We start from the raw sequence: 20909 nt of genomic DNA on the forward strand, positions 1-20909 counted from the left end.
AAGAATAACTATCCAGATCCTAATATGTCTACTGTATCTTATTCATAAAATAAAGAATTTAAAATATGAGGTTGAAAATCAGGATTTTAGCATTTAATAGTTCTATGTTGTTGTTGTAAGAGCTCGACTGTGGCCGATAGTTCTTTCCTGGGAAAAAAAACTTTCGGTTGATACAGCTGTCGCTGGGTTGAGAATCTTTGGCCGAGTATGACTTGGGTCGTTCCGGAGCGAAGAATCAATTGTCGTGGGAACGTAATAATATAATACTTAGAGTGGCTAGGATGGTACTTAGTGTTAGATTTATTGAATAAGAATCAATATTATACAATTCTAAATAAAATTTACACAATACTCCCCAAATAGATGGAATTTCCGTAATGCCGGATTATTTTTGTTATAATATATAGATTTATACCTCACTAAAATTTTTTTCTAGGTCCAAATCCATTGATTATCTAATATATCATGTATCAAATTCAAAATTACTTATACGATAAATTTAATGTTAAATCAATTCTTATAGGTATATAGGATAATAAATCGGTTAAGAAATGTCCAAGAAATGCCGTTCCACTACTAAAATATCTAAAAAATGTTATTCTAATATATACAAGTAATAAAAATATGAAATTTTGTAAAATAATGCAGCAATATTAAAAAAATGAACAAAAAACCTAAAAAAGCAAAATACTTTATTGACCCAAAAAATTAACAATACGTTCACATTTTATCAAAAATCTCTATAATTAATATAACGATTTTACTTTTAATGATAGAAAATTAATATATAAAATATTCTTTAAAAAATACAACAAACAAATTGCTTTATTTTGCTAAAAATAATTGTTCAAATAAAGTTTTTTCTTAAAATTTATAAAATTTTACATAGGCAAATTACTTAATTGATTCACTGTATATACATATGTATGTGTATAGAAAACTTAAAGAAATAAAATAATAATTCGGGGAATTCCAGTATTTTAACAAATAGCTAAACACAATTTAAAAATGGCGACATAAACAATGTTAACAATTTTCAAAACAAACTTTGACAACTATGTACATAGTGAGGTGGTAGCATTGAATTAGTCGATTGATTTTAATATTGTTTCTGGCGTCAATTTACTTGCAAATCTAATAAAAAAATTCGCTTTGCAAAATTATCTTTAATGGAAGTGGTATTTTTATGTATGTATATATGTATGTATGTATGTATGTATGTATGTATGTATGTATGTATGTATGTATGTATGTATGTATGTATGTATGTATGTATGTATGTACATATGTATGTATGTAAATTGATTTAATAAGTCGGATAATGAGGTTTAGTTTTTCCATATCCATTTCAGCAGATCTGACTACAAATGGTAACACTGTTATTATTATAGCAAAACTGACAGAATCCATTCAATTAAACACACGGTACACAACATCACAATATAAATAAACATTTTATAAAATGGAAACCAAAACAAAGAAAGCGAAATTTTCACACAAAATAACACCACAAACTTTAAAACAATATGAAAAGATGAATGTATATTTCACAATACCGCGTTTGGTAGCCTACTACGAATATAATCATGGAAACATCACTCCAGCCAAGCGAATTATGTACTATAGAAATCCAACTGCCCGTCAATATCCAATTGATTTAAATGCCGATTTTGAAACTTACGTATTTCGTGAATCTTGTCTTCGTTCAAAATATATAGAATTGTCACTTAAATATGAGATGAAATGTAACGGCGAATGTCGGGATGTTGAGAAAACAAAAGTCATAACAAGACGTGGTACTTTAGTACATATAATGGAAGCTTGTTATTATAAACAACATGATATGTTATCTATAAGAGTATCGCGTTATAATGGAAATATTTATATGGTGAGAAATGAATCACTGAGTGAATTGAAACACTCAACTAATACACATCATGGCCAATTAGAGAAATTGTTATTTTCCGGTAAGTATGGAATATAAATTTTGATCTAAATACATTAAGATTGAGTTGAGTTTTTTGAGTTGGCAATCAAATGTCAATTATTAATCAGATTTGTGTACTATAAAAATAAAATGATTCTGATCAGGGATGGCATAATTGGTACGAAGGTACTTTTTTATACCCTACACCACTTTAGTGGGGGGGGGTATATTGGGTTTGTGCTGATGTTTGTAACATACAAAAATATTCGTCCTATACCCACCTTAAAGTATACCAATCGGCTTAGAATCATTTTCTGAGTCGATTAAGCTATGTCCGTCTGGCTGGCTGGCTGTCCATGTAAACCTTGTGCGCAATGTACAGGCTGCAATTTTCAAAATAATTGGCACACTCGCTTCAAGGACGAAGCCTATTGAAAATGGTTAAAATCGGTCCATTATTTCGACTAGCCCCCATACAACCGTACCCCCCAAATATGGCATTTTGGTTTATAATTAATTTAAATGATCCATTATGTTAACATAAGTCGACAAAACATAGTTTTATACAACTTTAAATGACACTACCGATTTTTGTAATGATCGGCCTTCATTTGACCCTATCCCCCATACAAACTCCCCTTCACAAAAAATGACTTAAAGGTCAAAATTCACTTATAAACACTAATAACACTTTTAAATTCTACATAAATAATATTGAAGAAGACTTAACTCCCCCTACCAACATTTTTAAGGATAGGGCCATATTTTGCCCTACTCCCCTTTAAGCCCTTAAAAAAAATCTCTTTTTTTGCCAAAAAAAAGTAAAAATATTCCGAAATAAAGTTAAAAAATAAACCAAATGCTTTATTTTTTTTAATAATCCCCATTTTTAACATACATACTGACTGGTGTAGGGTATCATATGGTCGGCTACGCCCGACTATACATTCATACTTGTTGATACTATTTGATGTACAAAAGTACTGTGATACTCCCGAGTCTTATTTGATACTTTCAGGGCTATAATCTCAAGTCAAGCGAGTCAAAATCTCTCTACTAAATTTTATATGGATCGATCCATAATTGACCCTGCTCCCCATATAAGGTCACCTTCAAAAAATTACTTAAATACTAATTACTGGCTTGAAAATACGAATATAGCAATAAAATTCGACACAATTAGTTCCATGCTAGACAAAAGCTCTTTGTCAAGTTCTATGTGCATCGGTCCATAATTGAAACTAACCAACCCCCCCCCCCCCCCCCCCATAAGAGGTCCCCTTCAGAATTTAACTTTAACACCGAAAAATGTGAGTATAGCGATGAAATTCGGTATAAGTAAGACTCTTACGAATCAAAACCTATCTTCCAATTTTTTAGGATCGGCCATCAAAAAAAGGTGAAGGAAAAAGTTATACAGTATTGGAATTCTTTTCATATTATCAGACAAAATGTTAAAATAGTCGAAACCCTGAGAATAAGATGCTTCTATAAGATTAATCAGCGCTGAGAACGAATATATATATAAATATATTTCAGAAATTGCAAACTTTTAGCAAAAAAGAAATATTTTAGTACTTTGAGATCCAAAAAAGTACCCTCTGAAATATTTTTTGATTTATTTTTCCATCCCTGATTCTGATGTCAATCCTCCTTGATTGAATACAAGATTAAACTTCGCAGTGTTACCATACAAAACAGAAAATGTCACTGTTATTAAAACAATGCATGTTTTCCAAAAAAAAGACAATTGTTAATACACTGAAAGTAATCCATGCTCAACTTTACGAAAAAAATTTCGTAACTTCTATTTTCGTAATATTTACAAAAATTTCGTGTATAATACGAAATATTATTTAATAAAATCCTTTTCTATTTTTACGAAAGTACGAAAACCTTTCGTAATATTTTTTTCTTAAATTTCAGCGATTAAACATAATAATATTAATTATATTATAATTAAATAAAACTACAATATTTTTTATAAAATTTAAGAAAAAGTATAATATTATTCACGAATTATTTTCATAAAAAAATTGAAAATTCGTGTGGAGAATAATTTTGAATTAAAATTAGTTAATTTATTTATTTAAAAATGAACAAAAATGTTTGAATAAATTAATATTTCGCAAATTTTACCATATTTATTCATAATTCCCTTTTTTCAATTTATGTAAATTAATTTTTTCAAGAATATTTTGCATTATACTAAAATGTTTCGTACAATTTCGTATATATTACGAAAGAATTTCGTGGTGCGAAACAACGAACGATTCGTACAATGTACGACATTTTTCGTATATATTAGGCACATATTTATTGTAAAATTCCTATAATTTATACTAATCGATAAATCAACAATTTGTATGTTTATTTCAGTAGAAATTGTATTAATTTTTTGCATCAGCTGTTAACACTTTTGCATTTCTTGCTCAAGTTTAAACCACTTTTATTGGACGCTTAAACTTGTAGACAAAATTAACTAATTGTGTACTCATAAAGGGTACTTCACATGATCACACTTTACGTACGACAAGTCTAAAGACTCAGTTAGTTTCTACGTTCCGTTCCGAGATGAATCAGCTGATTCGTATTTGGCTTACGAAAACCTGTGTAAGTCGTTAGTTTGGCAGTAACGTTGAAGTTGCGTTGCGGATGAACCTGTAGAAAATAGAATTCAATCCGCAACGTTAAGTGACAGCTTGAAATGAAAAAGTAAAATAAAATTTCATCCGTATAACAAAAAAGAGATTTAAAATCGTTTGATTTACATATAGATTTTTTTAACATAAAAATACATCCCTGATCTAATGCGACCTGCTTGTGCTTTGGTTCATTTCAGAAAATGAAGAGATCAATAGTAGTAGTTCTATAGTATTAGTATAGTTTATAATTTATTATTATTATTATTATTATTATTATTATTTATGGTCTAGTATATAGTCTAGTTTACACTATAGTCTATAATCTAATATATAGTCTGATCAAGACTATAGTATTGAAAACAAATATTTCACAACTTTCTTAATAGATTTTTATTGATTTATTTATGTATCTTAAAAGATTCACCCGATAAACCAGCAGAAACTAATAAACCCTGTGATGAAAACAATTTTCTACTTGGAGTACATAGAAGTAATTTTGGTAAATATGATATTATTTACTCGGGCGAAATACAAGGAATTATTTCACAAGAAAAAATCAAAGATTTGTAATTATTTTTTTTTTATTTAAAATACAATTAATTAAGTTTCCGCTATAAATAATTATTTCTCTTTTTTATTTAGTGATGACTTGGAAGCTCTCAATAATTGCCGTTTTGTTTTTACAAAACAAATGTGGAAATATATTAAATATGAAGAAAAGAAATATTTAAATTATTGGCTACAATCGTATTTAGCCAATGTCAAAGATATTTATATTGGCTATAAAAACAAAAATGGAATTATAGAAGAACCTATAAAAAATATAACAACAAGAAATCTGCCCAAGGTAAATTAATTAGTTTTAATATTTATGTTTAAATATTATTATTATTATTTTTTTTTTTTTTTTTGAACAGAACTGTTTTTGGAAACCATCCGTTTGTTTGGGATTTTTATATGATTTTTTACAAAATGTAGAAAAACACATGTCTACTGTCAATTGTTTAAATACTGTCTATATGTTTCACTACAATTCGAATGAGAAAATCTTTAGTTATGAAATTTTTAAGGGTAAAACTGATAAAACATTTATAACTGAAGAGTATATGGAATATTATAAAAATTAATCAATTATATAAAGCCCTATTATTTTGCATTTTATGAAAAGTCGACTTTTTGCATTTTATGAAATGTCGACTTTTCTACTTTTTACATTTAGTTAAAAGTCGATTTTTCGACTTTTTTCATTTAATTAAAAGTCGATTTTTCGATTTTTGATATTTTATAAATAGTCGACTTTTCGACTTTTTCCGACTTTTCGACCATTTCCGACTTTTCGACTATTTTCGACTTTTGACTTTTTTCGACTTTCCGACTTTTTTCGACTTTCCGACTTTTTTCGACTTTCCGACTTTTTTGACTATTTTCGACTTTTTCCGACCAGAGTTAAAAATTGATAAAGTTGCCAGAAGCGTAAATTTATAATGTTGCCATTTAACATTATATTATTATTATTTTTATTATTAATAAAAAAAAATTATTTATATTTTTTCTATTTGTTGCAATTTTTTGAGTTTTTTCGACTTCTTTCTATTTTCGACTTTTTCCGACTTTTCGACTTTATTCGACTCTTTTCGACTTTTCGACTCTTTCCGACTTTTATTTACAAAGTCGACTTTTCGACTTTTTTCATAGACGATAGGCGAGTTATCGACTTTTTTGGAACAAAATAGTCGACTTCGACTTTTCGACTTTTTTCGACAAAAAGTCGATTGTTCGATTATTCGGAAGTCGATTTATAGAACCCTACCTATTGTGCATCCAACAAAAAACGGAATCGTAAGATAAAGAAGAAGCAATTCGAATTTCGTTTTAATGCTTTACAAACGTGTGTATTCCGCGTTACGATCGTATCTACGTTTTTGCTAAGTTCTTGTTTATGTGGCAAGAGTCGGATCGAAATGTAGAATACCAAAGAAAATTTCTAATCGAATTGAATTGAAATGTAGAATAAGGGGCCATAATGTATTGTTATTATTGTATTTATGTATAAGTTAGGGATTTCAATTTAGGATAGAATAATTAATATTTTACTTAAAAATATATCTAATAAATTTTTTATTATTTAAAAAATGAGAAGAAAACAAAAAAATCTATTAAATATTTATGTTATAAACATGGAATTGGAAAAAAAGTCTAAGGAATTATTAATAATAATACATAATACATTATTTTATTACATACTAGCATACCCTGGGTGCTTCGCTACCCTAACTTAAATTAAATACATTCAAAATTTTGTTTACTTTTATAGAAAATTAAATTTGATGAAACATTTTTTTTAATGTTTCAGTTTTATACATTCAATATCACGTGATTAAATTCGCTTTGTATTTTTAGTTTCATTCATTTAGCTTCTACATTATAGAAAAATTTGAAAGTAATATTTGAAAAAAGTACCATAAAATAACTCCAATAGATCATCATTTAATACAAAATTTTATGTTTCTATGTTCAATATTATATAATACAATTTAAAAAAATATAATTTGATGAATGAATAAGTACCAAAAGTTCCTTTTCGTAGATACTCGATTTACGAACGATTCAAATTTGCACTCTTTTGTTCGAGAAAAATTGTGTTTTTAAAAAAAAGGTACCAAACAATTTACTCGAATTTTGTCCTGTGTAGGCCTTAGTACTCGAATTCCAAAATAATATACCAATAGTTTATTTTGTGTGAGAAAACTACTTTTTGAAATTTTCGACTTTTTTTTGTCATTTAATTAAAAGCCGACTTTTAGACTATTTGACTTTAGGTATTTTATAAATAGTCGACTTTTTCCGACTTTTCTACTTTTTTTTGATATTTCGACTTTTTTCTACTATATTTTCGACTAATTTTGACTTTTTTTTTTAACAATTTTTAGAGTTTTCGACTTTTTCCGAATTTTTTCAACGTTTTTTTTTCGACGTTTATTTACAAAGTCGATTTTAAATTTTTTCACAGACGATAATCGTGTTATCGACTATTTCCGAACAAAATAGTCGACTTCAACTTTTAGACTTTTTTTCGATGATGATTGTGTTTTTCAGTTTTGGATTTAAGTTCGGATAACTTGGTAAGTATTGAAGACTTTTGAATTCTAAGGCCGGGTTTCTTACTCATCAGTTAAACTAGGCTTAACTTGCTGTTAGATTAAACTCGTAACAAATTTAAGCGGACTTTAACCGATAATTGTATTTTTCAATTATGGATTTAAGTTCAGTTAACTTTGTTAGTATTGCCAGCTTTTCACTCAAAAACATAAACAATGAACAGCTGTTCTTTTGCAAATACTTTTGTAAAATGAAAAATTTTAAATAAACATTTAAAACAATAATAAATAAAACAAATCAGAAAATTGCAATTTACTTAAAATATTAAGTTTTCGTTCTTTCGAAATCATTGTTTTATTGTTTTTGTTAATTGTGTGTTCTCACTTATAATTGAAGTTTAATTGGCCAAAAGCACTCAGTTAACCTATGATAATACGTAACGTTACACTTTACTGAAAAACACAAAACATATATTAAACTAGGTTTAAACAAAGAATGTAGATTATCTTTATCTGTAAAACCCGCCCTCAGTTAAACTAAGATAATAAGTAACATTGCTGTTTACTGAAAAACACAAAACATATATTAAACTAGGTTTAAACAAAGAATATAGAGAACTGTTGAGGATAGGGTATCTTTAATTGCTTACAGTTCAATTTTATGCAGAAATAAAGATATGAATGCGGCTAGAGTCCAATAAGGACCTATAATTAGAAATTCCATGAGGTTCATCAAGGCTAGTATGTATCTTGGTTTTGCAGCTTTTTGTCGAGATACGATTATATTAAACATAATTTAGAACTTAAAAGCACTATTCGGCGGCTTCTGTTATATGGGTCCTAGGTCCTAGGTTAATAGATGTTAACCATTTTAAAAAGGCTTCGTATACGGTACCATAGGAGATCATGTGCCATATTTATTGAATTATATTCATTTGTCGAAATAACTCGAAAAGTCGAAATCCACTATTTTGTTCCAAAACAATCGATAACTAGACTCTCGTCTATGAAATAAGTCGACTTTGTAAATAAAAGTCGGAAAAATACAAAAAAAAAGTCGCAAAAAGTAGAGTAGGAGTATTTATATATATTTTTTTTTTGTTATTATACTCTTCTTACTATCATCCGGAAGTAACCTAAAAGTACACTTCCAGGATGGGAAAACTAGAAATCAATGTATTTTGTTTTTGTAAAATGTGTGCTCTCGTCTGACAATCGTAAAGAAGTGACTACAATCTACACTTCCAGATGAATAAAAGACAACATTAATGTGAAAACTCTTCAAACTGTCTTCCAGAAGTGACATAAACATACAAATCAAGAAGATAGAAATTACGAAACAATGTATTTTGTTATTGTAAAATGTGTGTTCTCACCCAACTATCATTCAGAAGTCACTAAAACGTATACTTTCAGATGCAAAAAAAATTCAACAGTCATGGTTTTTGTTTAAGCAAAATGGATGCACTCCTCTAATTATCATCCGGAAGTAACTTAAAAGTATATTTCTAGAAGACGAAAATTTCTAAAATTTCAGGGGCCCATAGAGGTTGATTTTTTTGTTTGTTTTTTTTTTTACTCCTTACTTAATGCTAAAGTTTAGTTTTAAGTACACAATTAAATTTTCAAATTATGTTGCGGCGGGAGCAAGCACTACACTACATACAGACATATATTATTAATCATTTGCATAAAGTGACAAACTTGTTGCTGTAAACAATATTTTGTATTAAAACAAAAAATTATAATTTTAAGTTTTCTTTATATCAGATCTGTTGTAACTTCTATATGTATGAATATTTAAAAGAATTAAATAAACTTACTTACTTAGAGGACGAAAATTCGAAATCAATGTATTTTGTTTTTGTAAAATGTGCGTTCTCGTCGGACAATTGTAAAGTAGTGTTTCTGACGTGTCGTCTAAGGTGATGCGCAATAGTTTTGTCTTCTAAATAGGGTTCTATAAATCGACTTTCGAATAATCGAACAATCGACTTTTTGTCGAAAAAAGTCGAAGACGGCTATTTTGTTCCAAAAGAGTCGATAACTCGACTATCGTCTATGAACAAAGTCGAAAAGTCGACTTTGTAAATAAAAGTCGAAAAGTCGGAAAAAGTCGAAAATAGTAAGAAATCGAAAAAAAATTGCAACAAATAGAAAAAATATAAATAAAATTGTTTTATTAATAAATAATAATAATAATAATAAAAATAATAATATTAATAATATAATGTTAAATGCCAACATTATAAATTTACGCTTCTGGCAACTTTATAAATTTTTAACTCTGGTCGGAAAAAGTCGAAAATAGTCGAAAAAAGTCAAAAGTCGAAAAAAGACGGAAAAAGTCGAAAAGTCGACTATTTATAAAATATTAAAAGTCGAAATGTCGACTTTTCATAAAATGCAAAAAGTCGATTTTTCATAAAATGCAAAAAGTCGACTTTTCGATTCAACTATAGAACCCTACTTCTAGATGTTTGAAGGGATGTATCAAGAGAAGAAAAAAATAATCAGCTGATTTAATAACACCACCTTAACTGAATTCGCCTTGATGCCAATCCTTCTCTATTATGCCACTTGTGTCAAACCAAATATTAAATTAGGGGAATTACCGTATCCGTTCATGAATATGATATCACAGGGTACATATACTTTGTGATGATATGTTTGTATATGTTTTGAATAAAAATCTATAATTTTTATTAACAACATCGAAAGCTAACGCAGATATCAGTGTACACTTAATAAGGTAGCCTCGTCCGCACAGCTGATCATCAGCTTTTACAATCTTATCTGTCAAAATTCCTGTTTGTTTACATAGAAAAAAAATCGCAAAAGGTGTAAAAATTTTATAAAGTGAAGAAAATTATGGTTTTAAAGGAGTTTTATAGGTCAATCGTGATTAAATGTCTTTGTTATCCTTCTCTCTTGATAAAAAAAGAAAATCTCTAGCTCCGGCATACGTTCCAAATCAGTTTCAACTATTTTTAACACGACCAATCACTTTTCACAAAAAACACGTTTAATTCGGAAAATTGGTCTTCCCAATAGATATAGTTATGATTTTCAGACATTCCACGTTTAATTAATATAATATATTAATATTAATAGTTAAAAATTTAAATAATTGCTAAAAACTCATATTTTTATTGTGTTTATTTGTTGCTTTTTCATTCTACACACACAGCTTTTTTTGACAGATGGGATTATTCTACAATAACAAATCGCCTGTTGTTTTTGTATTGTTGTATTTGTTGTAGCGACGAGGCTACCTTATTAAGTGTACACTGGCAGATATAGTGAATAAAATACTCTCATAGATATTAAAGAAAATCAAAAATGTTTTTTTTTTATAATATAACACCACAATCAATAAACAAATATAAAGAAAAATCAGTGTTTTTCTCCAAACCTAAATTGGTTGCTTACTACGATTACAATCATGGAAAAATAACAGCTGCCAAAAGAATGAAATATTTTCAAAACCTTAAATCTAATAATTATCCCATTGATGTAGAAAATGGATTTGAGACGTATATACGCCGTGATTCCGTCATGTACTCAAGGAATATAGATTTACCTCTTAAATATGTCATGTCCCTGGCTAGCGAATGCGATAATGTTGAAAACATAGAAAAGACAAAAGTAATAACACGTCGTGGTACTTTAGTTGATATTATGCAATCGTCTTACAGTGGACACTATTCGGAAGAATTAATAATTTGTGTTTCGCGCTATAATGGTCATATATATATGGTTTTGGATAAAAAGGATGAATCAACAACTGAATTGACACCAAAAGATACGTATCATTCACGTTTGGAGAAATTGTTATTTACTGGTAATGTAATAACGTGAAATATATTCTATAGTTTAGCCTATGGACTAGTCTTTAGTCTAGTGTATAATCTAACTTATAGTCTATTTTAAGATCTAGTTTATAGTCTTGTCTAATACCTAGCCTATAGTCTAGTTTATATCATAGCCTAGTTTAAAGTCTATAGTCTAATTAGAAGTCTAATAGGTATACAGTTTAGAACCTTAAATATTTAACATTTTGTTATAAGTTAGTTGTACTTTAGTTTGGGGAATTATCTTCAAATACTATTATAAAATTCTTCTTAAAGGGAATCACAATTAATCCACTAAGGGCGGGTTTCTTAGTCCTCAGTTAAACTAGGCTTAACTTGCTGTTAGATTAAACTCGAAACAAATTTAGGCGGACTTTAACCGATGATTGTGTTTTTCAGTTTTATATTTAAACTCAGTTAACTTTGTTAGTATTGCCAACTTTTCACTCAATAACATAAACAATGAACAGCTGTTTTTTGCAAACAATACTTTTGTAAAATAGAAAATTTTTGAAAATGTTAAATAAACATTTAAACAATAATTATTAAAACAAAACAAATCAGAAAATTGCAATTTACTTAAAATATTAAGTTTTTGTTCTTCCGAAATCATTGTTTTATTGTTTTTGTTAATTGTGTTTTCTCACTTAAAACTTTAGTTTAATTGGACAATTACACTCAGTTAAACTAAGATAATAAGAAACTTTACTGATAACTGAAAAACACGAAACATATATTAAACCAGATTTAACCAAAGAATGAAGATTATCTTTATCAGAAAAACTCGCCCTAAGATCTTCGAGTGCAGAATAATTTTTTGAGTCGATTAAGACATGTCTATCCGTCCGTCCGTCTGTCCGGCTGGCTGTCCATGTAAACCTTGTGCGCAAGGTACAGGCCGCAATTTTCAAGATAATTTGATGAAATTTGGACCAAGAATGTTTTTTTTTTTGCACAGGGATTGAAAATGTTTGAAATCGGTCCATTATTTCACCTAGCCCCCATACAACCGTTCCACCCGATTTGAACTTTTTATGCCATAATTACGTCAAATATTCTATTATCTCTCTAAAAATTGGTACAAATAAGTTTTGTATAAGTATAAATGACACTCCAAATTTTCGTAAGGATTGGCCCTTATTTGACCCTAGCCCCCATACAAACCCTCCTTTAAAAAAATGTCTTAAACGTCTAACATTTACTTGTAACCATTTGTATCGCAATGAAACTCAACAAAACCATGCCATGCCCGACTATACTTTCCTACTTTGTTTTTTTTTTAGATTCACCCGGTAAGCCACCAAAACTTGATGAACCATGTGACGAGAACATTAAACTAGTTGGAATACACAGAAGTAACTTTGGTAAATATGATATTATTTGCTCAGGAGAAATACAAGGAATCATTTCTCAAGATGAAATTAAAAATTTGTAAGTATTAGCTAACATTAGGTACATCATAGTTTTATACTTTATAATTCTTCTTCTACCTACTTAGTGACGATTTGGAAGCTCTCAATGATTGTCGTTTTGTCTTTATTAAGCAAATTCGGAAAAAATTTAAATATAACAATAACCATAACAAGTTTTTAAAATATTGGCTGCAAGCATATTTAGCTAATGTTCAAGATCTCTATTTTGGCTATAAAATTAATAATGGTATAATAGAAGAACCATTAGAGCATAAAGTATCAGGCGATATACCTAAGGTATGTAATACAAATTACAAAGTATTTTAAGATAAAAAATAATATGAAAAACTTGAACATTTTTTTCAGAATGTTTACTGGAAACCCTCGATTTGTACCGGATTTTTATATGATTTTCTACAACATGTAGAAAAACTCATGTCTTCTGTCGACTGCTTGAAAACGGTCTACGTTTTTCACTATGACCATGACAAGAAATGTTTCAATTATGAAATATTTAATGGTGAAACCGATAAAACTTTTATAACTAAAGAGTATATGATATATTGCGAAAAAAATTTAAAACACTGAAGTACAGATTTTCATTAACATCTGTTAACATATTTTTCCAAATTCAAACTAAGAATTATATACAGTAAATCAATTAAGTAATTTGCCTATGTAAAATTTTATAAATTTAAAGAAAAAACTTTATGTGAACAATTATTTTTTTTAGCAAAATAAAGCAATTTGTTTGTTGTATTTTTTTAAAAGAATATCTTATATTTTAATTTTCTATCATAAAAAGTAAAATCGTTATATTAATTAACGAGATTTTTGAAAAAAAATGTGAACGTATTGTTAATTTTTTGGGTCAATAAAGTATTTTGCTTTTTTAGGTTTTTTGTTCATTTTTTTAATATTGCTGCATTATTTTATAAAATTTAATATTTTTATTACTTTTATATATTAGAATAACATTTTGTAGATATTTTAGAAGTGGAACGACTAAATTTGGACATTTCTTAAACGATTTATTATCCTATATACCTATGAGATTTTATCAATATTTGACTTAACATGAAATCTATCGTTTCTTTCATTAAATTTCAAAAATAATAAGTAATTTTGAATTAGATACATGATATATTAGATAATCAATGGATTTGGACCTAGAACAAATGTTTTGTGAGGTATAAATCTATATATTATAACAAAAATAATCTGGGTTTTTGGTAATTTTGTATTGATAAACAAAAACTACATTACGGAAACTCCATCTATTTGGGGAGTATTGTGTAAGTTTTATTTGTAATTGTATAATACTGATTCTTATTCAATAAATCTAACACTAAGTAACATCCTAGCGACTCTAAGTATGGGGACATCACCATATACAACTATAGAACTATTAAATGCTAAAATCTTGATTTTCAACCTCATATTTTTAAACTCTTTATTTTATGAATAAGATACAGTAGGCGTATTTGGATCTGAATAGATATTCTTGATTTGGGTTCTAAATATATATAAGTGTATGTATTAGGTGAAAAATATTGCTTTTGTTGACCTTTGGGGTATGATAACCACCTATATTTTAAAATATCTAAATTAGATATTTTTCCTGTACTACACGACAGTTCACTTTACATTGGTTCCAAGCAATCTAAGGTCTGTTTAGAGGTCTAAATTTAAACATAGTGTTCCTCCTAGTTCGTATATAGATTTTAAAAAAAGATAAATCAGGAGTCCAATAGTTTTCCTTGGATACAAGTCGCCTCCCTTTGGCAGTTAAAGATTTTGAAAGAGCACTGAGTGCTTTTTTTCTTTGAAACATTTCATCTATTAATCTATTTTATATTTTTTAATGTTATTTGGTTAAACATTTCATAATTATATTTTATTGGTTTACACTTGTTCTAGAAATCTAAACTAATTTTTTATATCGAAATTGCCTCATTATTGTCCTTTAAACATTTTAAGGCAAATAACATCACATTTTCACCCAATAAGGATATGATTTTTGCAAATCGCAATTGAAAAATATTTAACACTCTTCCTTTTAACAATAAAACAATAAATTCCAAAAATAATTTAAAAAACCCAATGAAATTAAGCGGAATTCTTAATATGCAAAATACTTTATTGACATGCAAATTCTGATGAAGAATAATAAAATGCAACAACAAATGCACCAAAATTTGTATTTTAATATTTTTTCTTAGTTTTTCCATTTTACACAATCTCTATTTTTAATTGGAAAACATATATTTACTTTTTACCTGTTTTTTCGAATTTTATTTATGAACAAAAATCTAAATTCTCTTAAAAAAGGTAGGCAAAAAACTTAGTTGATTTACTGTACATAGTTTTTTTTTAATAAAGATTGATTTTTTTTAAGTCTGTAGTTTGTTGGCAGGTTTGTTACACTGTAAGAAAATCATAGCTCAATTTTGTCTTCATTCATAAACGTAAGCAATAGTTTGTAAATTTTAAGATTCTTGGTCCTAAGCAATGGTTCCTATTCTGCATTTCAATTTGAATCGAAATTTTCTCCGTTCGGCAACTTTGGAATTTTGCATTTCGATTCGACTCTACGCCACATGAATAACAACTTACAAAATCGTAATTACGAATACACACAATCATAAAGCATTGATACGAAATGGAATTGCTTCTTCTTTTTCTATTCATGGTCTTAATGACCTTGGGACACCAATCACATTTCGAGTCTCTCAAGAACAAATGGGAAATTTTCAGCAAAGAGCTTATCAGTTCCATTTTTCTGTGACAAGTTTATATATCTTTTGTTTCATTTACCATGCATGATGTTGCGGATTTCCCAGCAACGCCTCCAGAGGGATGAGATCAAAAGATATTACCAGTATCTACTGCTATATTGGCTATCTCGTCCGCAGTTATATATACATATCCTTATGCCCATATGACTTTGGATCCAGATCATATGGAATTGCTCGATAGATTATTCAACCAATTTGTTGTGAAAAATTATTAATTGACATGTAGACATACTGTCCGTGAAGATTGCAACTTTCCCGAAGCCATTTTGTATTGTCAGTTCGGTGGCCTTAATGAGGGCCCATAATTCAACAAATAGACTGGAAGTTAGATGATTAATTTTGAAATAAAACTTTGGCTTTCTGAGCCGATTTCGAAAACTCCACAACATGTTGCACTATCACCAATGGAGGCATTCGTAGCATATACTTCGAATCTATTGTTTGTATATTCGTGTAACTTGTAATTGCCCAAAGCACTGCTCCGCTCTATCGGTGTCTTATCCTTTCGATCAGGGAGTATAAATAATAAAACCGTTATTTCTCTAACATTTATAGACCCGTGTTAACTTGATCAAAAATAGGTTAAAACTCATAATAAACATTGCTGTTGCTCGATTTCACATCAGATCATACGTGGGATTTTTCTGTACTTTAGTTTAGTTCTCAAAATTATAAAAGTTCATCAGCCAGTGCATAAATCACCTGAACCGGCGTAGATCCTTTCAGTCTAAGAAATCTTCTGAGAATTTTATTTTGGATTGTAGTTATTTTGCGATTGATGGAATTTGGTGTGTGAGCAGCTGTTCTGCAGTATTCGACTTTCGACCGAACGCAGCTTTTGTACTAATTTATAGCAACCTTCGGCGATAGACAACTTTTAATGGTGGCTAGTTTACTCAACAAGCCAATAACACTTTTCGATTTAGATAACACGCTATCATAATGTTACCCAACAGTAAGTGACGCATTGATAGTTCTGTCAAGCAATTTAACTTTCCTAACCTGTTCAATTTCCCTGTTATCAATCATTATCTGTATTTTTTTATACTTCCCTTGGCAAGGTACATAGTTCTCATCTTGTCCGGATTGATTGAGACGTTCAAGCATCTGCAGATTCTCATAAACTGGTCAATTATAGACTTTAAATTCGCGACAGCCAACTCAAAATCTCTATCAAATGATACGATTGTAAAGTCATTCGAAAATTGATACAGTAAGGTGATGTCATCCTGAATCTCATTTAATCTTCCCCTGTGTATAAGAAAAAAAAGCATTAGAGATAAACAACTTCCCTGTGAAAGCTCATCATTGACGATAATAGTATTGTTGCCCAATTTCGGAGTACGATACAAAAAGTTTTAATCTATTCCACATATACATATATCAGTAATAAGAAGACCACTTGAAAGGTCCATTAAATTAGAGATGCTCACACAATCATAAGTATTGCTTATATCAAGACCCACAATTATGACCTTTTAAACCTTTATGCTCCATCAGTTATCCACTTCTTAATCACCATGTTGACAATCTTAAGTAAAACTAATATCATATAACAAATAATTAATTAAAAGTATTATTTGGTCTCCACCAATTAAATCAAACATAACCTCAAACGAGGTAAGTAAAGCGAAAGCACGTAATTAATGCAAACAACGCATAACTTGGAAACAGTTATACTGCAATTGAGACGCAATTCTGTCGAAATCAAGCCCTATCGTCCTTAAAGCCGCTTTTACACGATCACACGAGTAATATGATCTGTCAGAATGTTGTGTAGAAGAATGCGCTTGGGATAGTCTAAACACGGATGGGATAGTCTTAAAGGGCACTTGACACTTTAAGTACTTAAAGCTGTATTTTATATATGTACCTCTTCTCACCAACACGAGCAAAAAGCTATTTCGCAAAAAATTTAAAAAAAGTCAAAAGAAAGTCGGACTATTTGACTATTTTCGACTTTCTTTTGACTTTTTTATTCTATTTTTTTACTTAATGTGTGTTTTTTGTTTTAAAAAAAAAATCAATTTGAACAATTTTATTTTCACTTTAATTATTAAATTCTAATTAACAGCTTGCTTTTGTTTTTCAATTTCTTCTTCATCTTGATTATCTATATCATCATCATTATCTTGCTGTTTGACAGTTGTTTTGTTTTTACTACCACTACTGGTTTTTTCATACATTTCCGGTACAAATTGAAAAGCATCTATTTTCAATTGTTCACGACTTGGCGGACTCTTAAGAAGGACACGCGTAATAAAACGTCCTTCACGTTTTGGTCTTACCGAATTTACATCTTGCAATAATGAACGTAAATTATCCTCTAAATGTTGTACATCCATATCTAAAGTACCAATAGTTGTGGTAATTAAACCAAAATCTTGTTGATGTTCATCTTTGGCTGCTGCATAACTAATGCCATCCATGAAACGTTTTATCATTTCGGTGAGATTAGCTCCTAATGTTTCGGCTTTGGGATTTGGAAATTTACGTTTCATTAAACCGCGCAAAGCAACCAGCTCTGGCAAGATATTTGGATGGGCTATCACATACTGATAGTCTGTTAGTAGGAGTTCGCCATTGGTTATATCCTTGATTAGTTCAACGCCGCCAACTAACGTTGCACCAGCTTTACGGGCTTCCATTATTTCATCCTTGAAGTGAAAAGATTTCATTGAAAATTTTTATTTCTAAAAATTTGAATTTAGCGGTTAATTCTAATTAACTAAAATTTAATATTGCGCCGCTATCTATCTATTTATCTAACTATCTATCTATCTATCTAACTGTCTATCTATCTATCTATCTATCTATCTATCTATCTATCTATCTATCTATCTATCTATCTATCTATCTATATATCTATCTATCTATCTATCTATCTATCTATCTATCTATCTATCTATCTATCTATCTATCTATCTATCTATCTATCTATCTATCTATCTATCTATCTATCTATCTATCTATCTATCTATCTATCTATCTATCTATCTATCTATTTATCAATCTATCTATCTCTATAAACATGTTATTTCTAATTTATCCCCCGTTTTAATACATACATTGCCTTTGGTAAAGACCAAAATACGTCTTTCTTCGCCATGTCCAAATTTATGTGGTATCATTGCCATACGTTGAAAATTATCCACAAATCGTGTTGCTTTTTCTCCTTTCATATTCAATTCAATATCAACTATAAGTGGTGCATTTGGTTCGTTGTACATGGTGGGATGATGTGTCTCACGATGACATTGAATAGCCTCAGCCACTGTATATACTGGCCAACGGTAATACTTACTCACATAGCAATTATCGGTGGCAATTTGTTTCCAAGAATCATCTACATGTTTATTTTCACGTTGTAGATTTATTCTTTAAAGAAAAAGTAAATAAATTAGCTCCACAGAGAAATCATTATTATGTTTTACTACTTACTTTTTATCCCTTTGGTTGTGTGGTATGAAGCCAACTTTTTTCACTTCCACTTTAACTTTCTTCTTGCGTGCCTTTTCGCGTGTGCCCTTACGAGCCGCCTCACAAACAGCGGTGGTATGAACTTTTCTTAGCACATCCGACGTTATTTGCTGTCGTATAACCAGGCTACGCATAGAAGACGTTACCATAGACAGCATTTTGTTTAAAATTTATAAATTTTTTTCTGAAAAATTATTAATTTAAATATTTTTCTTGCAAAGTGACTACATAACCTGCTGTCCGGTAACAAAAAAAATCTAAACAGCTGTTTTTTGAATAGAAGAGTTGCCAGAAAAATTGAGATGAATGTAAAGCTGAGTTACCATGTGCATACATTATATTAAAAAAGTTTCCATAAAAAACAGCTTTTATATATAAGTTGAAGTATAAGGGGGAAATTGTCTAACAATTAAAAATAAGCGTAAATACAAAAAATAACAGTTAAAAAATGTTTTAACATTATAAAAATATTTTTTTTTATTTTTAGTGAAAATTAAAATAGTAATTGAATTTTGTTTAAAAGTATCACTTTAAATTTATTACAATTTAACCATTGGAACAAGTGTTTCTTAATTTGATGAAATTGAAAATATAAACAAATAAATATATTTTGCTTTTACAACGTATTTGTATGTATGTATCTTTATTTAATTATTAATTTCTTATTAATAATAAAATTATTTATTTATATTCTATTTTCAGCATTCAAGTTCTTTTGTTTACTATTTGTTTGCTCAACAATGAACAAATTCAAATATTTACATTGTTTATTTGACTGTAAAAAAACTGGATGTAAACAATACTTTTTGTGTAATGACGAGCATTCAATTTTTGGACAGTAAAAAAACTTTTGCAACCTATCTTTCATTTAATAAAACTCTAAAAATATGCCGCCAATCATATGAAAATCAAGTGGAAAATATGCTACTTTAAAACTTCATTTTAAATTTAAAAATATATTCCTATTAATTAAAGAAATATATATATATTTAACTAGTGTGTTATAAAATGTAAGTATGTAACTTATCAAAATAAAACAAAGGCGATGATGGATCATATTAAACAACATTAAATTAGTAAACAATTAAAAATTTATAAAAATAGGATGGTCAAAAGATTACTTTTAAATAGACAATTTCATATTTGTCTATAGATATGAAAGATCGATGATATATTTTGCATAGAAGACTATTTCGAAGTCATTATTGATGATCTGCTTCCTAAAGTTAACTAAATCCGAAGATAACTTTTTCTTTAGACAACATTTTTTATATATGGACAAGCTTTTTGTAGTGTCAAATTTCTATAGAAAACTTCGTAAAAATTCACTTAACCATGGAAGTCTTTTTTCACACATAAGTTTTCTATAAAAAAAGTTCAAATAATAAATTTCCGTGGATAACTTCATCGAGATTGTTTTAATTTGAACACTTGTTTTTTAATAAAAACTTTCTTGTTATTCATATATAAGACTTCTATAAAAAATCACTAGTAATTATACAAAGAAGATCAATACGCTTCAAAACACTTTATCAGTTTTGCAATGAAAATTTTGTTGAAGATGTAGGAGTGGAACTTTATAAATAAATTTTCTATATCTATCTATCTATCTATCTATCTATCTATCTATCTATCTATCTATCTATCTATCTATCTATCTATCTATCTATCTATCTATCTATCTATCTATCTATC

At 28.7% G+C, this 20909-nt stretch overlaps 4 protein-coding genes across 5 annotated transcripts in view; 3 read left to right on the top strand and 1 right to left on the bottom strand.

The window, feature by feature from the left end:
* The first annotated feature begins 1037 nt into the window (after positions 1-1037).
* LOC124419789 (decapping nuclease DXO homolog) lies at positions 1038-5748 on the top strand. Of its 2 annotated transcripts, none has more exons than XM_046950434.1 (5): positions 1038-1188; positions 1356-1967; positions 4991-5138; positions 5215-5419; positions 5490-5748. In XM_046950434.1, the coding sequence occupies exons 2-5, from the start codon at positions 1463-1465 to the stop codon at positions 5697-5699; spliced, it is 1068 nt and encodes a 355-aa protein (XP_046806390.1). In that variant the 5' UTR covers positions 1038-1188; positions 1356-1462; the 3' UTR covers positions 5700-5748. The 2 variants fall into 2 exon arrangements, with proteins under 2 accessions (XP_046806390.1, XP_046806391.1); XM_046950435.1 differs by having other exon boundaries at positions 1051-1188; positions 1353-1967.
* Positions 5749-10879: 5131 nt separating this feature from the next.
* Positions 10880-13709, top strand: LOC111687211. The gene is made up of 4 exons (XM_046947724.1): positions 10880-11514; positions 12808-12955; positions 13023-13233; positions 13303-13709. Exons 1-4 carry the CDS (start codon positions 11013-11015, stop codon positions 13522-13524), a joined length of 1083 nt encoding a protein of 360 aa, XP_046803680.1. The 5' UTR covers positions 10880-11012; the 3' UTR covers positions 13525-13709.
* Positions 13710-17795: 4086 nt separating this feature from the next.
* On the bottom strand, positions 17796-19611 carry LOC111687222 (39S ribosomal protein L1, mitochondrial). Its single transcript, XM_046947723.1, has 4 exons — positions 19549-19611; positions 19176-19398; positions 18803-19112; positions 17796-18391 (listed from the first exon to the last, which is right to left on the bottom strand). Exons 2-4 carry the CDS (start codon positions 19370-19372, stop codon positions 17798-17800), a joined length of 1101 nt encoding a protein of 366 aa, XP_046803679.1. The 5' UTR covers positions 19373-19398; positions 19549-19611; the 3' UTR covers positions 17796-17797.
* A 305-nt stretch (positions 19612-19916) lies between these two features.
* Positions 19917-20909, top strand: part of LOC111688530 — a 12845-nt gene continuing 11852 nt past the window's right edge. Inside the window, exon 1 of the mRNA XM_046947722.1 lies at positions 19917-20224. The gene's annotated coding sequence lies outside the window, so the exon portion shown is untranslated. The remainder of the gene's footprint in view (positions 20225-20909) is intronic.

The sequence above is a fragment of the Lucilia cuprina genome, chromosome 4 (assembly GCF_022045245.1).
Source record: "Lucilia cuprina isolate Lc7/37 chromosome 4, ASM2204524v1, whole genome shotgun sequence".
Taxonomy (NCBI): Eukaryota; Metazoa; Arthropoda; class Insecta; order Diptera; family Calliphoridae; genus Lucilia; species Lucilia cuprina.

Excerpts from the sequence above, each read along its gene's own strand:
- LOC124419789 (XM_046950434.1), top strand. The coding sequence starts at position 1,463 with ATGGAAACCAAAACAAAGAAAGCGAAATTTTCACACAAAATAACACCA. Across the intron at positions 1,968-4,990 it reads AGAGAAATTGTTATTTTCCG|ATTCACCCGATAAACCAGCA; the intron begins GTAAGTATGGAA and ends GTATCTTAAAAG. Across the intron at positions 5,420-5,489 it reads CAACAAGAAATCTGCCCAAG|AACTGTTTTTGGAAACCATC; the intron begins GTAAATTAATTA and ends TTTTTTGAACAG.
- LOC111687211 (XM_046947724.1), top strand. The coding sequence starts at position 11,013 with ATGTTTTTTTTTTATAATATAACACCACAATCAATAAACAAATATAAA. Across the intron at positions 11,515-12,807 it reads GGAGAAATTGTTATTTACTG|ATTCACCCGGTAAGCCACCA; the intron begins GTAATGTAATAA and ends TTTTTTTTTTAG. Across the intron at positions 13,234-13,302 it reads TATCAGGCGATATACCTAAG|AATGTTTACTGGAAACCCTC; the intron begins GTATGTAATACA and ends CATTTTTTTCAG.
- LOC111687222 (XM_046947723.1), bottom strand. The coding sequence starts at position 19,372 with ATGCTGTCTATGGTAACGTCTTCTATGCGTAGCCTGGTTATACGACAG. Across the intron at positions 19,113-19,175 it reads CACAACCAAAGGGATAAAAA|AATAAATCTACAACGTGAAA; the intron begins GTAAGTAGTAAA and ends TTTTCTTTAAAG. Across the intron at positions 18,392-18,802 it reads TGGTCTTTACCAAAGGCAAT|GATGAAATAATGGAAGCCCG; the intron begins GTATGTATTAAA and ends TTTCACTTCAAG.